The sequence below is a fragment of the Delphinapterus leucas genome, chromosome 9 (genome assembly GCF_059928025.1).
Source record: "Delphinapterus leucas isolate spDelLeu-1000000601 "Yukka" chromosome 9, BTC_Dleu_Yukka2, whole genome shotgun sequence".
NCBI classification, from domain to species: domain Eukaryota; kingdom Metazoa; phylum Chordata; class Mammalia; order Artiodactyla; family Monodontidae; genus Delphinapterus; species Delphinapterus leucas.
Window position 1 is genome coordinate 95,717,369 of NC_143137.1, and position 18,106 is coordinate 95,735,474.

At 42.8% G+C, this 18,106-nt stretch overlaps 1 protein-coding gene across 1 annotated transcript in view; it reads left to right on the forward strand.

Annotated features, from left to right (window-relative positions):
• The window catches only part of HECW1 (HECT, C2 and WW domain containing E3 ubiquitin protein ligase 1), a 434,660-nt gene that overhangs the window by 214,487 nt on the left and 202,067 nt on the right, over window positions 1-18,106 (forward strand). Inside the window, exon 5 of the mRNA XM_089917097.1 lies at window positions 2,879-2,973. Within this exon, the coding sequence (XP_089773223.1) occupies window positions 2,879-2,973 (95 nt within the window). The remainder of the gene's footprint in view (window positions 1-2,878; window positions 2,974-18,106) is intronic.

Below are 18,106 nucleotides of genomic sequence, written 5' to 3' on the forward strand. Positions count from 1 at the left end.
TGAAGTATCTGAAATAATAACCAACAACCCTCTAATATTTCTTGGGCTTTGAACCTTGATACTTTTCTCAGAGGCAGCAGTAATAGCGAAAATGTAGCAATGTCTTTATCTATACTTGAATCTATTCCAAAAGTCATGTAATATTAGGCCATAGAAAATTCTCTGTGAAGAATTAGGACCCACCAGGACACTGTACCTGCTCCTGGGTTAACAGTAAGGCAGTGGAGTCAATCAAATGAAACCAATAGCTCATCAGTCATTTTTTAACAGGCATTTATAGAGAATCCCTACACTACATGACACTGGAAATATAAAGATAAATAATACTTAGTCTCCTTCTTCTGCAAAAACTCAGTGTGGGGCTAATCAAACAGACCAGCTGAATGTAACTGTCACCAAAGTAGCATGGAGTTTTGCGAGATGAAGTAATCTTAATCCATACAACAAATCATTTGTATATTATATTTTTGCATGGGTTTTAACATTTGTGGGTGACTTCCCTTCAGAGCCCATCCCTAAATAAGAAATTTTAAATAATTTAATATCTCTTTCAAGTCTAAATAGGAAACCATTTTAAATTACAGGAGATATTTAGATTAAATAAAAGGAAGATCCATTAATAATCAAGTTACTAAATACTGGAACAGACTCTTAAAAAGCTTAAGAAAAAAATACAACCTTTGCCAGTGATTTTTCAGAAAAAGATTACAATACTTTGAAGGTTTCCATGCATTCTTGGCTCTAAACATGAATTGACCTGCTCACCTAGCAAAAGGATTCAATACAAGACTGTATATAATTTCCCTGACCTTTTTTACTCCAAGGCACTGGAATAATTTTCTTTGACAGGAAAGCTAGTACTGCCTTTCCAGGATACCTGTTATACATAATTTCCTTCTGTGCAACTAAACTTGAGGTGAGGTCATTCGGCCCCTCCATGCCAATCTCGCTGGCACCTACAGGCAGAGTAACTCGTATTCTGAACTGCACTGACTCGGTGTGGTTACCTGGCCATATGGCTCGCTGCTCATGGTCCCTCCATGATCCCTAACCTACAAGATACCTGCCTCTCAGGCTGAGACAGTAGTAGATCTAGGTCTGTAGACCTAGTGTGGGGTGCCTTGGAGAATATGGAACTAAGTTATAAGATTGTCCACCAAGAGCTTAAAAGGCAATCACAGATATGCAAAATCACTGCAGGGAAAGAATGAAGGGAGGAAACAACAAGTATTGATATATGTAAAGTAAGAATATGTCCACCAGAAGGTAAACACCCAGGCATCATCCAGGCAGTGGGAAGTCTTAACAACTACAATTCAATAGATTAAAAAAAACAACAACAAAAACTAAATACAAATGTCTAATTAAAATCTGATAAAAAATGTTTAATCTCACTAGTAAATAAATGATATAAAAATGCGATGCTATCTTAAGAGTATATTTAATTGATAATGTTCAGTGTTAGCAAGGATTCAAGAGATGATCAGAGTTACATTTTTTGGTGGAAGTATACAGCACTTTTTGGAAAGCAGTTTGGCCACAGGAAGGAAGAATCCTTAAAATACTCCTATCTTCTAAGGAAGAATATTGCTATTCTCGTATCATTTATATGATATATAGAAAGAAACCTTTCCACATTAGCTAGGTTTAGGTTCAACTACATATAATAGAAAATCCAAAATAACAACAGCAAACAACATAACTGTGATCTACGAGGGAGGCTACAAAACGTAGTTCTTTATCTGGGCGTTACCACCCAAAATAAAACTGAGATTCAGTCATTAAGGAGGAAAGGGAGAATGAGTTTTGATAGAGAAGTAGCAATTTTTGCTCCATTATCCTAGAGAGCAAACTTGAACTTAAAAATAATTTTCAAAAAGACATTAATTTTAAGGGAAAATCCCAAATTTCCAAGATCAGGGAAGTATTTCCAAGTTACAAATTGATTCAATGATTCCATGGAACAAGCAATGTTATCTACAAAGTTTGGAATTAGTAGTTGAAAATGCTTATTTAATAATGTTAATTTCAAAAAAGATTAAAATTCATTATTAAAGTTCATACACTCAAGTATGCAAAAATAAACCCATAGAAGATTTTTTATACTTTTCTGCATTGTCCGTATTTTCCGTAATGAACATTAAAATGCTTGCTAAGAAAATTGTAGACATTAGTTATAAAAACATTATAATTGGAGACAAATTCCCACATTTGAGAACCAGGACCTCTAACTGGAGATTCCTCATGTTGTTCCAAACAAAATTAATGTAAGGGACTAAGACAAAGCCTGGTAAATTTTTCAAATTTAAAGAAAAACATACTATAAACAGTAAATTGGGAAAAGCAGGTCACCTTCCAATGAACCAAACTCAGGTTGGCCACAGATTGTTTTCTGTACAAAATGCCAAAAAGTTATGGATTTTCAGCATTATTGTCTAGTCATCATCATCAGAAAATATGCCTCTCATCCATGTATTTCCATAACTTCTCAGAGTCTTCCTTCAGATCACCAAGATGCTAATCACAGTGAATTCAATAACAGAAAATTACAGAAGAAACAGATTGGTACCACCTGAAATCTTAGAACTGAGAGTTTAAAAGCAATAACTTCTGATGGGATAGGATGGATGCTGAGAAGTCTAAATGATGGATTTAACTTGGGTACAAAATGCTAAAACCAAAACAATTTTGGATGATGGATTTTCAGAAAGAAGTTGGACCTGTTCATGAAGCCACAAGTGAAGCAGGGTTACCAGGTGTGGCTGCCTGACTCATGGGAGGAATTGGGTAGAAGTTCCTGGGGGAGTCCTCTCTGGCCATGGCTTCTCTTCCTGGATTATACCCTACTTCTCAGTACCATTTTATTTTTGTCTTTCAGCTGAAACTAAGATCTGCTTCAAATACTACCATGGAGTGAGTGGAGCCTTGCGAGCCACCACCCCCAGTGTCACCGTCAAAAATTCAGCAGCTCCTGTAAGTCCTGTGTCCTCCTCTTTGGTCAGAACTAACTCTGGTGCTTCTTTACTTTCCTGCTCTGTTCATATGTTTTAGTGTGTGTGTGTGTTGGGCGTAGGGGTATACACACACATATGGAGATATGTTGATAGATTATAAATAGGTAGACAGACAGACAGATAGAAACGCATCTCAAAATCCTGAAGAGGAATGAGATCCGAAGTAAACTTATTAGAAGGCACACATACCACTTGTTGTTAGAGAAATGTCAGGCTTCAATAGATAGCCAGATATTTCTAATAGGCTCATGCGTAATAGCAGTGAATGATAAGTCTCTCTTTGGAACACATTTTTTTTTAATTCCTTGGTGTTAAATATTTGAATTTCTGTATATTTCAAATTTTTTAGGCTTTTAAGTAAATTTCTGGAATAGAATTTATGATTTTAGACTGATTTTAGTCATAGAATTATAAAATGACAGGCCTAGAAAAGACTAGAATTTCTGATTCTTTTTTTTCTTTGTATAAATGAGGAAAGTGTGCCCAAGGAACTCAAGTAATGTACCTAGGGTCACACAGTTAGCTAGCTGTAGATCAGGCATTTAAATCACACCTTCTGTTCCCTACTTTGTGGCTCTGCTTAGTTCTATGGTGATAAATGCCATCTTTTCCTCAATTACAGTCTAGTTTTTACCTCTGTTGTGCTTCTTACCTTAGTTCTCAATACATCAGATGAGGCTAGCTGAAATCTCCTTACAAATGGCATTCCTCTTCCTTTCATGTAACTTAAAAATGACTGACTTGGGGAGGCTGAACAAAAACCACTGAAGACTTTGTCACACTAGTGTAAGTAAAAAAGATTTGGGTCTTTCTCCTATGTAAAAAAGAGAGAGAGAGAGAAAAGGAAGAAAGAGAGAAATTCAAATGAAATGTGAATGATTCAGAAAGAATTTCGGCTCTAAAAGATACTATTTGCTGTTTCACAAGTCATTTCTTCCATGTGCTGAAGAGGATTGCATTGAGTCCTTGGTGGGAGCAGTAAGACAAACAGGCTTGAGGACCAGGAACCCATCTGCTTCCATTCTGGCAGATGGAGCAGAACTGGACACCGGGCTGGGGCAGAAGGAGGGTGGGAGTGGACAGGGCTTCCCGTGAGGGGACACACAGCGGGAGAGGCAGGGAGAAGCGAGGGAGGTACCAGCCACACTTTTCCCTGGCCCCACCATTTCTCCCTACGCTCTCCCTGCAAACTGGAACGTGATGTCTGTCATTTTACTGGGTGGGTCAGGACTCTGAGTGTGAGAATCTGAGGAAGTATCCGCAGAGTGCTGGACCCCCGTTTCCAGACCCATTTGTAAGGCCCATCTTCCAAAGAGCGTACACAGAAAAGCTGAAGCATGTTGCCAGCTGTTCAGGCAGGAGCGAGGGCTAAATGGACGCAGTGAAGCTGGGTCTGAATTGAACCAGAGGCAAGGTGGATTGAGGTGGACAAAGCAGGAATGCACTGAACACACAAGAGAGAAGGAAGAGGCTGGAAGTGGAGTCTAGGTGGTGCAGATGCAGGCTTGGCCAGCTTTCCCCTGGCAGGCTTGGCCGGGGCAGAGGGTCATCTTCCCACTGCCTCATCGGTGATGAGTCCTGTGGCAGAAGAGAGCATGCATTTTCCTGCAAGAAAGTATTTTAATGTGCATTTGGGTTCTGTAATAGTTAAACTCTTGGTGGCCCTTATTGTTCTGTACCATGGTGTACTTTTCAAAGGCATTTTACTTGCATTATTCTAGTTGATTCACAGCACAGCTGTGAGACAGGCGGGAAGCATTTTTTGGTTAAGTGACCATTGCCTATATGCTAGTGGAGCTTAATTAAATCTAGCCTTTGCTTTCTGCAACTCAGTTCAGTGACTGATATAATCTAGCAGAATTCCAGGTTGAATAAGCCTTTGCAGTTTGGTCTGGGACTTAAGCTCACTGTTTCTAAGAGGAAATTGCTGTTCAAGTTTTCCAAAATCAACTTGTCAATAAACTTTGAGTATCCATGTTTAAATTGAGGATGTCTGGTACTGCACTAATCTCTTATGAAGAGCTGTTTCCCTATAGCCACTATATCATGTCCCAAAAGTCATTGTGTTAGTTTGTGGCACTATGCTAAAACCGTAATTCTTTGAAAAGGAAGGAAAAGATTCCAATTTTCCTTTAGTATAATGGGCACTTCAACGCTTTGAGCAGAACAGGGTCTCAATATGTGTGTTTCTTTTCTCATTTCCCTTTATCTTTTGCCTTTGTTCTACTGACATCTGTTGAGGTCCCTGTGATAAAAAGAGGTTGTCATTTATCTTTCAGAGACTCTCATTTATTTATTAGTCTTAATCGTATATCAGAAACTGTGATGAGGAAGGGTCATAGAGATCCATGTCATATAAGCTGTGTCATAGAGAAGGCATAGTTATTCTGTTATAAATGATAATACTGTCTGAAATGTCCAGTACTGGAGTATGAAAACCCACTGTGCTGTGTGCAGAGAAATCAGTGAGTTGGTGCCTGCAACCACTGGGAAGGCTTTCAGAGGAGGTGGTGTGCAGGCTGAGTCAGCCAGCATGAATAAAAAGCACTTTGCCAGGTTTGGAAGGGAAGTAAGGCCCAGCCTGGACAGCATGTGCAAGATCACAGGGGTATGAAATGTCACAGGCCTGGTGGGGAACAGACCTAATTGTGTCAGGTCTAAAGAACATATAACTTACTTCATTTTCTCCATATATCACCCTGCATTTTGTTTTTCATGGATTTTTGTATCTTACTGGGAGCACTTAGCATATGCTTTATATTTTTCTTCTATTTTCTGTAGAATATCATTTTCAAAAGTAAGCTCTTCCTCTCAATATTTTTGTCCAGGCTCTCTTCCCTTTGTGCTTCACAGTCTCTGAATAAGCCTCTGATAGTTTTCTCCCCTCTCCATTTATACATCAAGGGACAGAAGTCTATGCATAAATAGTCCTCAGCTCAGTGCACTCTCCACTGTGAGCCTTCAAGCTTCTCCCTCCAGGTCTGTGTCTCGACAGGAGGTTTATACATCCGCCCTTCCCTCTGTGGGACCATCACACATCCTCTGATAGGTGGGCATCTTCTGGATGGGATGAGGGCGCTCCCTCTGCCTGCTGGGTTCTCCCATAGTGCAGAGACTCAGACGCATCCGTAGCTGTTCTCAGTACAAAGTCCTGAGCCTCGTTTCCAAGACTTGCTCTGAGGAGCAGTCACTGGGCACTGCAGTGGCCACCACGTTTCCCTTGCCCCCAGCAGTGCTGAGACCTGGGGACTAGACCTCTGGACACAGAAAATAGGTGGCTGTTGGAGCGATGACACCTGCAAGCCCAGGGGGCGGGGCCCAAGGAGCGGAGGAGAGACCACTAGAGTGAGGGGGCAGGCAGAGGATGGAATGTTCCTGCCTTCTTTTGGGCCAAGTGTTGAGGGTCCCCCAGATTGAGAGGCCAGACCATGTGTAGCCCAAGAATGTATTTCTTACTCTGTCTTCACCAATGTTAAAAATTGTGGAAATCCCTTCAGGATTTCATTATGCTGGATGTTTCTTGTCCTTACTTCACATTGCTATAGTCTATCTATTTACATAGTCTGTACTTCTAGAAATTGGAAGTGAACGTTTCAAGTTTTTCTTCTTCTTCCACCGTTTTCATCTAGTGTCTCTGAAACCAAGCTTTTCATAATAATAGAACAGCATAAAGTTCAAAGTAAAGTTCTCTGCCAAAACTTGAAATATCTTCGTGAGTTCATGTTCACAGATTCACTTGCTTTGTCAGACCCCTAAGCAAAGGTAGAGTTGATATTCTCAAAAAAAAAAAAAAGCAACTGAATAGGACATTTCCTTGGGAATGTAGGTTAAATCCATACTCTAAGGTAGGATCAGGTCAGGATTTTCCTCCACAGATAGTCTGGGTCTCCTGCGACAGACAAATAGGTGATTAGTAACCCCCGAACTCTAAGTCGTTAAGGTTGGCAATAGTAATATTTGTCTTGAGAGTTTTCAAAGCAGATCTTTCAAAACGTATTTTAAATCATAATAAAGCAGCTGTGGAACAGCTAACTTAAAGTTATGAAACGAGCTGGAAAACACTCCAACAATATTAGTTGCAAGATTAATTCACGGGTGACTGATGTGATCAGCCATCTCGAATTGTTAGAACATAAGCCAGTGAATTTGGAAGGCACCTGGGTTTTGTAATAAATGATCTTGTGCCCTTGTATTTGGCAGAGATTAAGTGGCAAGACCTGTTGCCAATGGAAGGTGCTCTTGATGAGCATCAATCACAATGTATCATCCATTGGGGATGAAGGTCTCCCAATTTACCAAAGGGTCCCCTTCATCCTGTGTGTCCACATAGAGTCTCAGCTTCACCCCAAAATGTGTCAAGAGGGAGAATCAAAAAAATTAATGAAGGAGCAGAGAGTTTATTTTCTCTTTTTAACAGGGACTCGCTGTACTACTCTAGGGAAGGGGGCCCCAGCTTTGAGATCCTCCAGAGACTGGCCAGTGATCTTCACAGCCCCCTCGTCAGAGACAGCCTTAAACAAACTTCTGGACAGAAGCATTTCCTAACAGTTATTTTTTCACCATTTCAGTTTTTAATGAGTTATGCTATGTAAAGAATCGCCTCTACACAAGGAAAGAGGAACTTGAGGAGAGTTTAGATCCATTTTCCTTAAATCATCAGACAACAGTGCCTCGTAAGGATTTAGTCAGAATCAAGCCTTTCGTGATCTCACCAGATTCATGCCCTACAATCATATCATATTCTTAAATCTGCCCTCATTTCCAGTCCTGATCTGGAAACCTGGTCCCATGACATTTTGGGAAGATGACATGATATTTATTTTATGACTTGGATTTTGTAATGGCCATAGGAGCCTTTTATGAACTTATTCTGTTTTGCCTGTTGCCTCACCAACACATTCATCATTTATTTTTTGCAGCATGTCAAACCAGGCACTAAAAAGGAACTTCATCGGCGATCCTTTGATCCTTTGATAAGACAAAAGTCTAAGACTTAGTCCCTAATATTCTGAAAATTGGTTTCTGAATGAAATAATCCGTTACACTAAGACTGCAAGAAGTCTGAAGCAATTGCACAGTATAATATTCTAATTTTTCATTTCTTTCTTTCGTGTATATTTCTGTTAGACTTTCCTTAGGGGAGAATTTAAGGGAATATTTCGATTTGTAGAAGCTATCAATCGTATGCTACAGATAAAACATGATCAGTGTAAAGTCAAGTGCTTAAGCTAGAATTGCACACATGATTTATTTACATGCAAGGGATCAGTGTTGCCCAGACATTTACTGGTGAGCCTTAGAATGGTTTTGTGAGGCAGTATTTGACAAGATCTCCGGGCTATTGGAGCTTTAAATTCTGTCTCCATTCCACAAAGCCACGGGTGGAATGGGAATGGAGTTTCTAAGGGGGATAGAGAGGTTGACAGATACAGACAGAACATATAATTTCTTCCAGCTGAGAATCCACAGCCCCATTTCATCTCACTCCTAATTTAGCAAAGTGATTTATGGTGCTCAGAGTCTCCTGCCTCTGATCCTCTTTCCCCAGGACCCACTCCCACCTCCTCAGCACCTACCCGTACCCTGCCAATACATTCAGTCCTCTGATCCCCCAACTTTGGAGGTCTGCTTAGCACATAGTTATTTCGTGCATCTTTGTGTAGCCTGTGGCTTCAATAATTTTTTTTAGTAAATATGTGTGAGTGAGCTCCTCTATGCTAATTACTAGGTATAGAAAACTGAACAAGATAACTCCGCATCCCCATGAAGCCACCTGCCTGGGATGGGACAAGTGAGCAGTGGGGAGACAGATGAGAAGAGAGGCAATGACGAAGGACTCTTCCATGTGCCGTGTTAGTGGACCTATAGGACACTTTGGGAAGAGCAAGGATGGGCAGGCCCAGAACATGATGGAGGGCTTTCTGGATGGAATAAACCCAGTCATCTGCACGCCATAGCCGTGATTCCTGATCAAGCCCTTTATTTTGTCTATGCCAGCTTAACCCAGAGTGTGGAGATCTGCTATTCACATGTGTAGCTTCAGCAAAAGTCCCTTGAGGTTTTGATTAAACTAAAGCAGGGTGATATTTAGATACTTGTATTTTGGTTAACACATCAGGTGGACTCGCTCTTCCAAAAGAGGAAGAAGGGGAAGGGAAGTCACTGCCACAGCAGGCATCCTCTCTTGGAGGATTTACCCGGGCCCTGCCCACAGTCACTCCTCCCTAAGAGGCACCCCAGAAGTTCAGATCCCATCCTGGCCCAAGATTAAGAAATTTATTCAGTTTTAGGGGAAGAGGTTCAAAGTTCGCTCTAACGTGGTATTTTGGGGTCTTGAGTCTGGAGTTGTTGTTTCCTGATAAAGTTTCCCCAGCAGCCTCATTTCAGCTTAAACAACAGATGTTTATGTCTCACAGTTTTGAAGGCTGAAATCCAAGATCAAGGTGTCTGTAGGGGTGGTTTCTTCTGAGGCCTCTCTCCTTGGCTTGCAGACCACTGCCTTCTCACTGTATCCAGAAATGTCCTTTTCTCTGTGTGTCTGCATCCCTGGTGCCTCTTCCTCTTCTCGTAAGGACACCAGTCCTATTGGATTAGGGCCCAACCCTAAAGACCTCATTTAACCTTAACTACCTCTCTAAAGGCCCAATCTCCAAATACATTGGGAGTTAGGGCTTAAATATATGAATTTGGCCGGGGGACACAATTCAGTCCGTAACAGAGACCCACTGTCTCCTTGGGTTGACTTGACAAAGTCTATCCCAGTCGTCTGCTGCAGTCTCTGTGCTCCAGGAATAATCATTCATCTATCTATCTTTTAACTGTTATTAGACAGACAGACAGACACACACACACACACACACACACACACACACACACACACACACACAGGATTTGATTCTAATTTTCTGGAACTCTTAATGAAACAACACTGGAGAAGACCCCTGATCTAAAAGAGCCAGTCCTGTCTCCCTGGTCATATAAATATAAATATACACATACTTATATATACACAGATATGTTTATATACAGTTATATATATATAATTTTATTTTATTTTTATTTACATGAACTTGATCATTTCTACACAATCCAACAAAACAAACATATACTCATCCGTTACAATACTTAACCATGAAACACTAGAGAGTTTTTAAACTAAAATGAGGACCAAAATAAGTATATAGGATGTCACCATTTTTAACACTTAAAAAATACGCAAATAATATATCCTCTTTGGAAATATTTATAAACAAAGAGAAAAAAATCACTCATAATCCTACCACTCAAAGAGCCTCAGGAACTTGCAGAAAGGAAGGACTTTTGATTGACTCTGGCCTTGGAGACAGCATTTGGAATAAGGTTAACAAGTGTCACAGTGAGAGGGTGGCCAGCCAGTACCTGGCTCCGTGGACCCTCCAGGCCACTGGCACAGTGGCTTTTACACAGAAAGTGTCCGATACATGGCCATCAGGTTGACAAAAGTCTGGCTGAAAACACTCTGGTTTAAACCCTAAATGGCCTTTCTATAAAAACACTTTTTATTAACATTTCACTGAAAGATAAGAAATCTCAAATTACAAAGATTCCAGATTTGCATCTTTCAGCTCAAGTGTTCAACTCAACTCCGGGAAAAACATTCCTTCAGGGAAAGAGTCTGAGAGAAGGTAAGTTCTTCCTTCCCAAGGACCTCACAGAGCTGACATAGTAAGTTAAATCTGACCTGTGAGCAGAGCGAATGAAGGCAGGGTGTCAAGCATCCAGTAGGTCAGAGATACCTGGGATTGGCAGGTAGGGCCCAGGTCCTCCCCGCCTCAAGCAGGAAAGTAACCCACTGCCCACACAGGTTGGGATGCCAGCTGGAGAGAAGGGCAGGCCAGGTGGTCTCCTCCCTACACGCAGAGGGCCACCCTCCATTTCACCCACCACATTTCAGACCTAATTAAGAGTCCCACAGCTATCCTGTACAGCGAACTGACATCAGTACTTTTGTCTTTCTTGGTCTATGAGGAGAGCAAAGTTCAGCTTGACTAATGAGCGGATTAACTCTGCTCTCCTCATTTCTTTGGTTCAAAACACACGACCTACAAGGCTGGCCTGAGGAGCAGAGCCGTCAAATGTGCTTACTCAAGGGTTTGTCGCTCTCCCTGCCCCTCACAATAATTAATCTTGTGTCTGGTAGATCATTAGGTCCTACCCCTTTCAACCACCTGAACTGGGCCCCGGATTTAAGGTACTTTGGCTGCCTGGGGAGTCAGGGCCCACACTTTTAGATCAGGGGTCTTCTCCAGGGCTGTTTCATTAAGGAGTCCCCAAAACTCAGGAGCAAACCCGTGCATTCTGATGCACAGAGATAATTTTTTTCTCCTTTGGAGTTTTCCTGTGTTGCTCTTAACAAAGGTAGCAGAAGCCCTTAAATGAGTGAAGTCCTCAGGCATATGCGAGGGTGTAAAGGCCCCGGTCTGTGTTCAGCCAAGGAGAAGTCGGAATTATCAGGCAGCCCTAGGATCCAAAGCAGAGTCTGACCCTCGGGATCTTCTTATACCTCCCCCCAGGGCTGTGGACCATTTCCCTGCTCACGTTCTTGACTGCAATTAACTTTTACGAAAAATGGCTGCTCTGTCAGAACCTAAAGAGGACTGCATTTCACAGGAGGTTAGTAGAACCTTAGCGTTAATGCTTCAGTTTATGGGTACAGCTATTTGTGCACCCAACTAGATTCATTTACACAGTCACTAACAGGTTGTTTTAGAGAGTTCCCTGAGTTTAACTGGAGCCTTTCTAATTTTATCAGCCTATTTGCGTGTTACACTTTCAGATTAAAAAAAAAATCTTGCTTGCTTAAAATTGGCAACATTATCCTAAGATTTTTTTTCTTAATCTAGCTACTTAAAGTCATTATTCTTTTTCTTTCTAGACCCTTTCTAGCAATTTCTAAGTCTCTTTAGTTGCCTTTTTTTAATGACTTAGCCAATCTGAGGTGATTTTGCTTTCCTGGGTGCACAGTGACTACTGGTGAGGAAAGGGGGAGACTTGTCAAGGAGGAGGTTTATTCAAGTAGGAGAGTCTAACTTTTCAAAGAGTTCTTTATAACCTGAAACAACCCTGTGGTTTATGGATGGAGCTCTCTCAGATAACCTGCCTTAGGAAGATTCTGCATTGCGCCCTCAGACATCCCAAATACGCATTGTTGAAATACTTGGAACTGAAAAGAAAGTATGGACAACCTCCATTCCAGGTGTAGGACGTGGGGCTAATTATTGCTTATGGGTGGGGGAGGGGATGCACACACACAAACACGCTGTCTACCTTGTTGGACGTTAGTCCACCTTGTAGGACTAATAAGAGTAGGAAGCGAAGATCGCACTGAAATCCAACAGAACTGGATTCAAATCCCTGCTCTCAGACTTCCTAGCTGTGGGCATTTGAAGGGGGACAAAGGGACCGTTTCAGGCCAGTTGGATACCCAAACCCAACAGTTACATGGGCATTTCTTGCCTTATTCCTTTTTACACTCAGTTGCCACTCTTAGGATCCTTTCTTGAATAATACAGAAAAAGAATGGAATAAAGTAACGGGTAATACCATTTTCTCATAATCTTTCTTCTTACTTGGGTTGTGCGAATTAAAATGGGACTAATGCATTTCTCATTCACTTAGCAAGCATTTGTTGCCAAATGTTAGAGAAAATACCCCACTGCCCTGTATTTCCCAAACAGTAAAACAGAGATACCAGAAAATGAGTTCATACTCCTGACCATCAGGATCACTCATGTAGAATTAAGGTCCAGAAGTAGTAGTTATGGGTCCAGGGTTCTGTCCTCCACGAGTCTAATCCTGTATATGAGCATGAGCAAAACTCAGTGACTACTGTTCTTCTTACCCAGACTGGTACTATAGCATGCAGCTAAGAGATAACTCTGTTATGATTCTTGATGGCTTCCGTATTCATATAAAAGGGACAATCCATCCCACGCTCTGGCTTCTCAGCTCCTAAGGCCAACCTACCTCAGCCGTCGACTCCCGTGGTTCTATTCTAGGTCTTCCCAACACCAGTGACTGCATCGCTTCCAAACTCTCAGATCCAAGTACACCACTCGTGGACCATCATCTCTCCCCTTTGCAGCTCGCTTCTTTGCCTGCAGTCTGTTGATCTTAGCTACACGACTGCACCCACGTTTCACCTCCCTCCTTAGCTGAGATTCCTCCATATATAAGTGGCCCCTTTATCTCTCGGTCACTCTCATCGGGCAAAGTCCAACCTTGGTTAAACCCAATTCTGTCAACCCTTTACTCGTTCTAGGCAGCAGAAGAGTCTTTCTGACCACAAATCTCAAGGGCCCTTTAGCACTGCCAGGAAGCACTCACCTTTCCCACATTTAAAGAAGGCTATTTCATAGTTTCTTCTTTTTCCTCAAACCTATAGCACTTGTCCCCTCTCCACTGTCAGCTGATGACCTGCCTTCCTTCGCTGAGACAATGGAGGCCATCAGAACCCAACCAACTTGCCTCAGCACTACCCACTCTGCTAACCTGCCTGCACGTGGACTCACAGGCTCTGTTCTTTCTTGTTCCCACCGTCTCAGGTCAACCTCTCTATTTGTGTGCAGGATCCTAGCCCATCTTGCCTTCTAAGAAACTCTGGTCCTGAGATCTGTCTCCTGCATAGTCAATTCTCCTCTCTGCTGGAACTTTCCCATCTCATCACGTAACATTTCTGCTCAAAAGTGGCTTTCTTCATACAACATTCTTTCCATAGCCTTCAAGTCCTAGATGGCCTGCTCCCACCTACTGCTATCTCCTCCTTTTCCACTTATTTCCAGCCTCACTGGTTGTCTTTCCCACCCCTGAATACAGCAAACCAGTCTGCCCTCAGGGCCTTTGTACTTGATGCTGGGAACATTTACCCCAGGTACTGAAATGGCTTACTCCCCCTCTTCATTTAGGATTTTTCTCAATGTCAAAGGCCTCCTCGGAGAGGCCTCCATAACCACCCAATGTAAAACAGTCTCCACCCACCTGCAGTCACTCTCCAGGCTCCATCATGCTTTGTTTTCAGTCATGGTGCTCATGGTGTAATTTCTGTGCGTTTGCTCCCCCTATTAAAGTCTAGCCTCTAAGGTCAAGGATGCGCCTGCCTGTCCTATTCAGAGCTGTTTCCCAGCACTGGCTAGAACAATACCTGGCATGTGGTAGGCCCTCCATAAAACATTTGTACCCAGTAGGCATGGGTCCAGACCCTGGCTTGGCCACTTAACTTGGTGGCCTTTAACTTCTCTGAGGCTCAATTTCTGAATCTGCAGCAATACAGATGGGTGATAAAAATAGGACACGCTGCATCAGACTGTTAAAAGGTTGTCTGAGGATGAGACGAAATGATGCCATGGATGCTCTCAGCATTTGCCCAGCATGTAGTGAGGCTACAGTAAGAATTGATTTGTATTATGAGCCTCATGAGCTGATCCTGTAACTGTTTCTCTGTGGGTCTCCTTCACCTCTCTGGTTGCAAAATACATAGATTTCAGTGAAGCTAAACGCATACTTAAACAATATACAGAAAGGTTGAAAGTGCCAAAAATAATGAGTTACTACCCATAATCAGGGGTTTAATTCCTTCATTCAAGATGTTTTCTTTCTTTCTTTTTTTTTAACATCTTTATTGGAGTATAATCAAGATGTTTTCTTTAAAGGAATTCACTGCCCCAAGAATAGTACCTGTGAGATGGATGGATGGTTGGATGGATGGATGGATGAATGAGGAGTAGTTCAAAATGATGCCTGAACTGTGGATTATAGTTTAACATGTGGGAAAAGAACTGGGTCAGAAGTATTACAGATTATTTCTAGTGCCCAAGTGAGTCTTTTGCTTAGAGACCTTGTCTTAGAAAATCACAATGTAAGCAACGAGAGGGTGGACCTCGGCTTCCCACACAGCCCCTGGAAAGGCAGAGGGCGTCGGTATGAGGTTCTTGGATGCTGACCAGTATTTAAGGAAACAGCAAGAATTTTCCTGCCATCTGAGAGAAGAGGAGGTACCCACTCATCACGTGATCCAGCAAGTTGTAGAGAGCAGGAGCCTCCACGATGCATTTGGAGGTAAGGCAGCTGCCGCTGTGAGGGGATGAGGGCCCTGAGGTGGCAGCGTGCCTGGGGGCTAACAAGCCCATCCGTGGACCTTAGTGGGCTTTGCTTAACTTCTCATGGAAGATGAGTATCCCTGTGCCATGTCACGGGACGACAGACATTGCACTAGAGAGAGACACACATTTTGCCTAGAACCTAGGTATATTTTTCCAGGGGAATACATCTTAGAAATTTTAAAGCAAGTCAGTGAGGGGGGAATGGTTTATATGAAAGCAAAATCATTTTATAGGCATCTTTTCAGGAACATCTTTCATTCTGTGAGGAGTAAATATTGTTGCAGTCTCACCACACACTCTTGCGGATGAACCGTGTGCATCCCTCCCCGGGTGATCCCTCACGTTGCCTGTCTATTCAGTCAGAGGGAGTGGGTGGCTGCAGAGAGCTCTGTGCAAAATGCAGTCCTTGTCTTTCACTGAACAGACTGTGTGATCCAGATGGAAAGGCAGCTGACATACTTCCTATGATCTAACTTACCCAAAGGTTTTGCAGTTCATTAATTTAAAAGCTGTTTTTAAAAAGTAGAATTAAAGCATTTTTTTCCCTCCAACCTCATAGACTTAGATGCAAAGACCTAATTCTTGCCACTCCTCCTTAGCTGGACTTGCTGGTGGTAAAGGACAAAACCAGCATCTGAAGGACAGTGATTTTGAGGAAGTTCATAATCTGTAAAAAAGAGATGCTAAATTTAAAGAGAATACAAAGAAATAGATAGTCCAAATAGGGACTCCTTTCTTTTCCTCAACACCCTCTTCCAATCAGTCACCAAATTCCATCCATTTATCATCCAATGGTACAAGCCTCCGCTCTGCCCTCCTAACCATACTGTCAAGACCCCCTTTAGGGTTTGCCTGGACCATTACAGCTGTCGCCAAATTAGTCCTCTGCCTCTATCTTGTGCTTTCTAAATTCATGGTTCTCAGCCTGGGGTCCACCCTGGACTTGATGCCAAAAACTCGGCCTTGTGCACTGGTGCCAAATCGAACCTCAGACAGAGTTTTGGGTGAAGTAGAAAAGAATAGCTTTATTGCTTTGCCAGGCAAAGGGGGACACAGTGGGCATGCGCCCCTCAAAAACTGTGTCCCCCAACCTGGGAGGATTAGGGAGGAGTTTTAGAGCAATGGTTCAAGGGTGGCATTGCTGACAAGATTAGAGTGAGTTGCAGGGCCTGCACTCCTTTAATCTGGTATCAGGTACTCTCTTGATGAGCTTCTCTGGTTCCTTTCATCTGGCCTCAGGTGATCTTCTCTGGAATGAAGAATGCTGACATCTTCCATTTGTTGGGAGTTTTAGTTCTGTAGAAGAGCTCAAAGGTATTGTTATGTGTATCCCTTGAGGGGGAACCAGGACCCTGCCCCAAGGCTGCACTATTGTTTCCTGACTGCTCCTCCCTTGTCTCTGCATCCCCTCTCTTCCCTGATTAGCAACTGTTCAAATCTGCCCTTTGGAACTCAGGGAAGGTTATGGAGGCTGGAGTCTGTTCCCTAGAAACAAGAAACGGGAGACATGGAAAGGCTTCCATGCCCAGGAGCCCCAAAGGTTCCTGCTGGGTTTCAGACTCACCTGGGGAGCTTTCAGGATTGATTCTGGTCCACCCCCACAGGGTCTGCCTCCCCTGGTCTGGAGAGGCCCTTTGCCCCTACAGAAAACCCCTGCACTGTGGCCTCTAGGCTGTCGCGCAGTGAACCTTCGGAGCACAATCTAAGCATTGCAGTCCCCTGTCCAGAGCATCTCTGATCGTCTTCAATGAGTACATATTACTTCTTAAATTTTATCTTTTTTTTAAAAAATTGGGGTATACGTGTTCTACAATGCTGTGTCAGTTTCCGCTGTACAACAAAGTGAATCAACTGTATCTATACCTATATCCCCTCCCTCTTGGACCTCTCTCCTAACCCCCCCCATCCCACCCATCTAGGTCACCACAGAACACTGACCTGAACTCCCTGTGCTGTACAGCAGGTTCCCACTAGCTATCTATCTTACACATGGTAATGTATATATGTCAGTCCCAATTTCCCAGTTCACCTCACCCCCCCTTCCCCCACTGTGTCCACACATCCATTTTCTACGTCTGCGTCTCTGTTCCTGCCCTCCAAATTGGTTCTTCTGTACCATTTTTCTAGATTCCACATATATGTGTTAAAATGTTATTTACCAAAAAATAAAGCCAGACTTTCAATGGCTGTCTCTTGCCTATGTGGTAAAGTTCAAATTCCTAAACATATACCACAATAAAAAAGAAACAAAAATAATTAAAATGTCTCAAACATGGAACTGGCCATCCCCTGCAGAGCCGCACGGCCACCACACATTCCAGCCCAGGGAGGTGAAAGGGCTTGTGGCTCCCCAAACACCAAGCTGGCGTGCATCTCCCTGCCTTTGCTGCTGCATTTCCCTCTGCCCACAGCATCCTTCCTCCCCGTCCTCCCCTGGCTCATTCCTTCTCATCCAGAGATTCCCAGTTCGGGAATCCTCAGCCTTCTGAGCAAACCTCAGTCACATCTCCAACTGTGAAGTAGTGAAGCAGTGGGTTGCTCCATTTGTCAAAGATTAATTTGTTAACAGAAGATGCCAGGTTCCCCCTGGCTCTCCAGGGCCTCAGGAGTGATGACGGTGGGCAAGTCTCCCCCTGTGACACTCACAGCAGCCCCTCGCTCACCCCTCTAACTGCATTTCTCCCCCTCATGCACTTTTGTGGTACCTCCCCGACTTCTGTCCCTCTGGCTTTCAGAATATATTCTGGCATGGTTTGACTTTAGTATGACCTGTCAGTGCATCAGCACACAAAATGGTTGCAGTTACAGAAGGAACATGGGATGATAAAAGGATTGTTGCTTAAGGGGAGGTTGTCATTCAAGGAGACTAGAGAGATAGTCTTACATGTATAATACAGAACATAAATTATTCTATATGCTGTATTAAGTGTATTATCCACACCCATGTATTTCCAA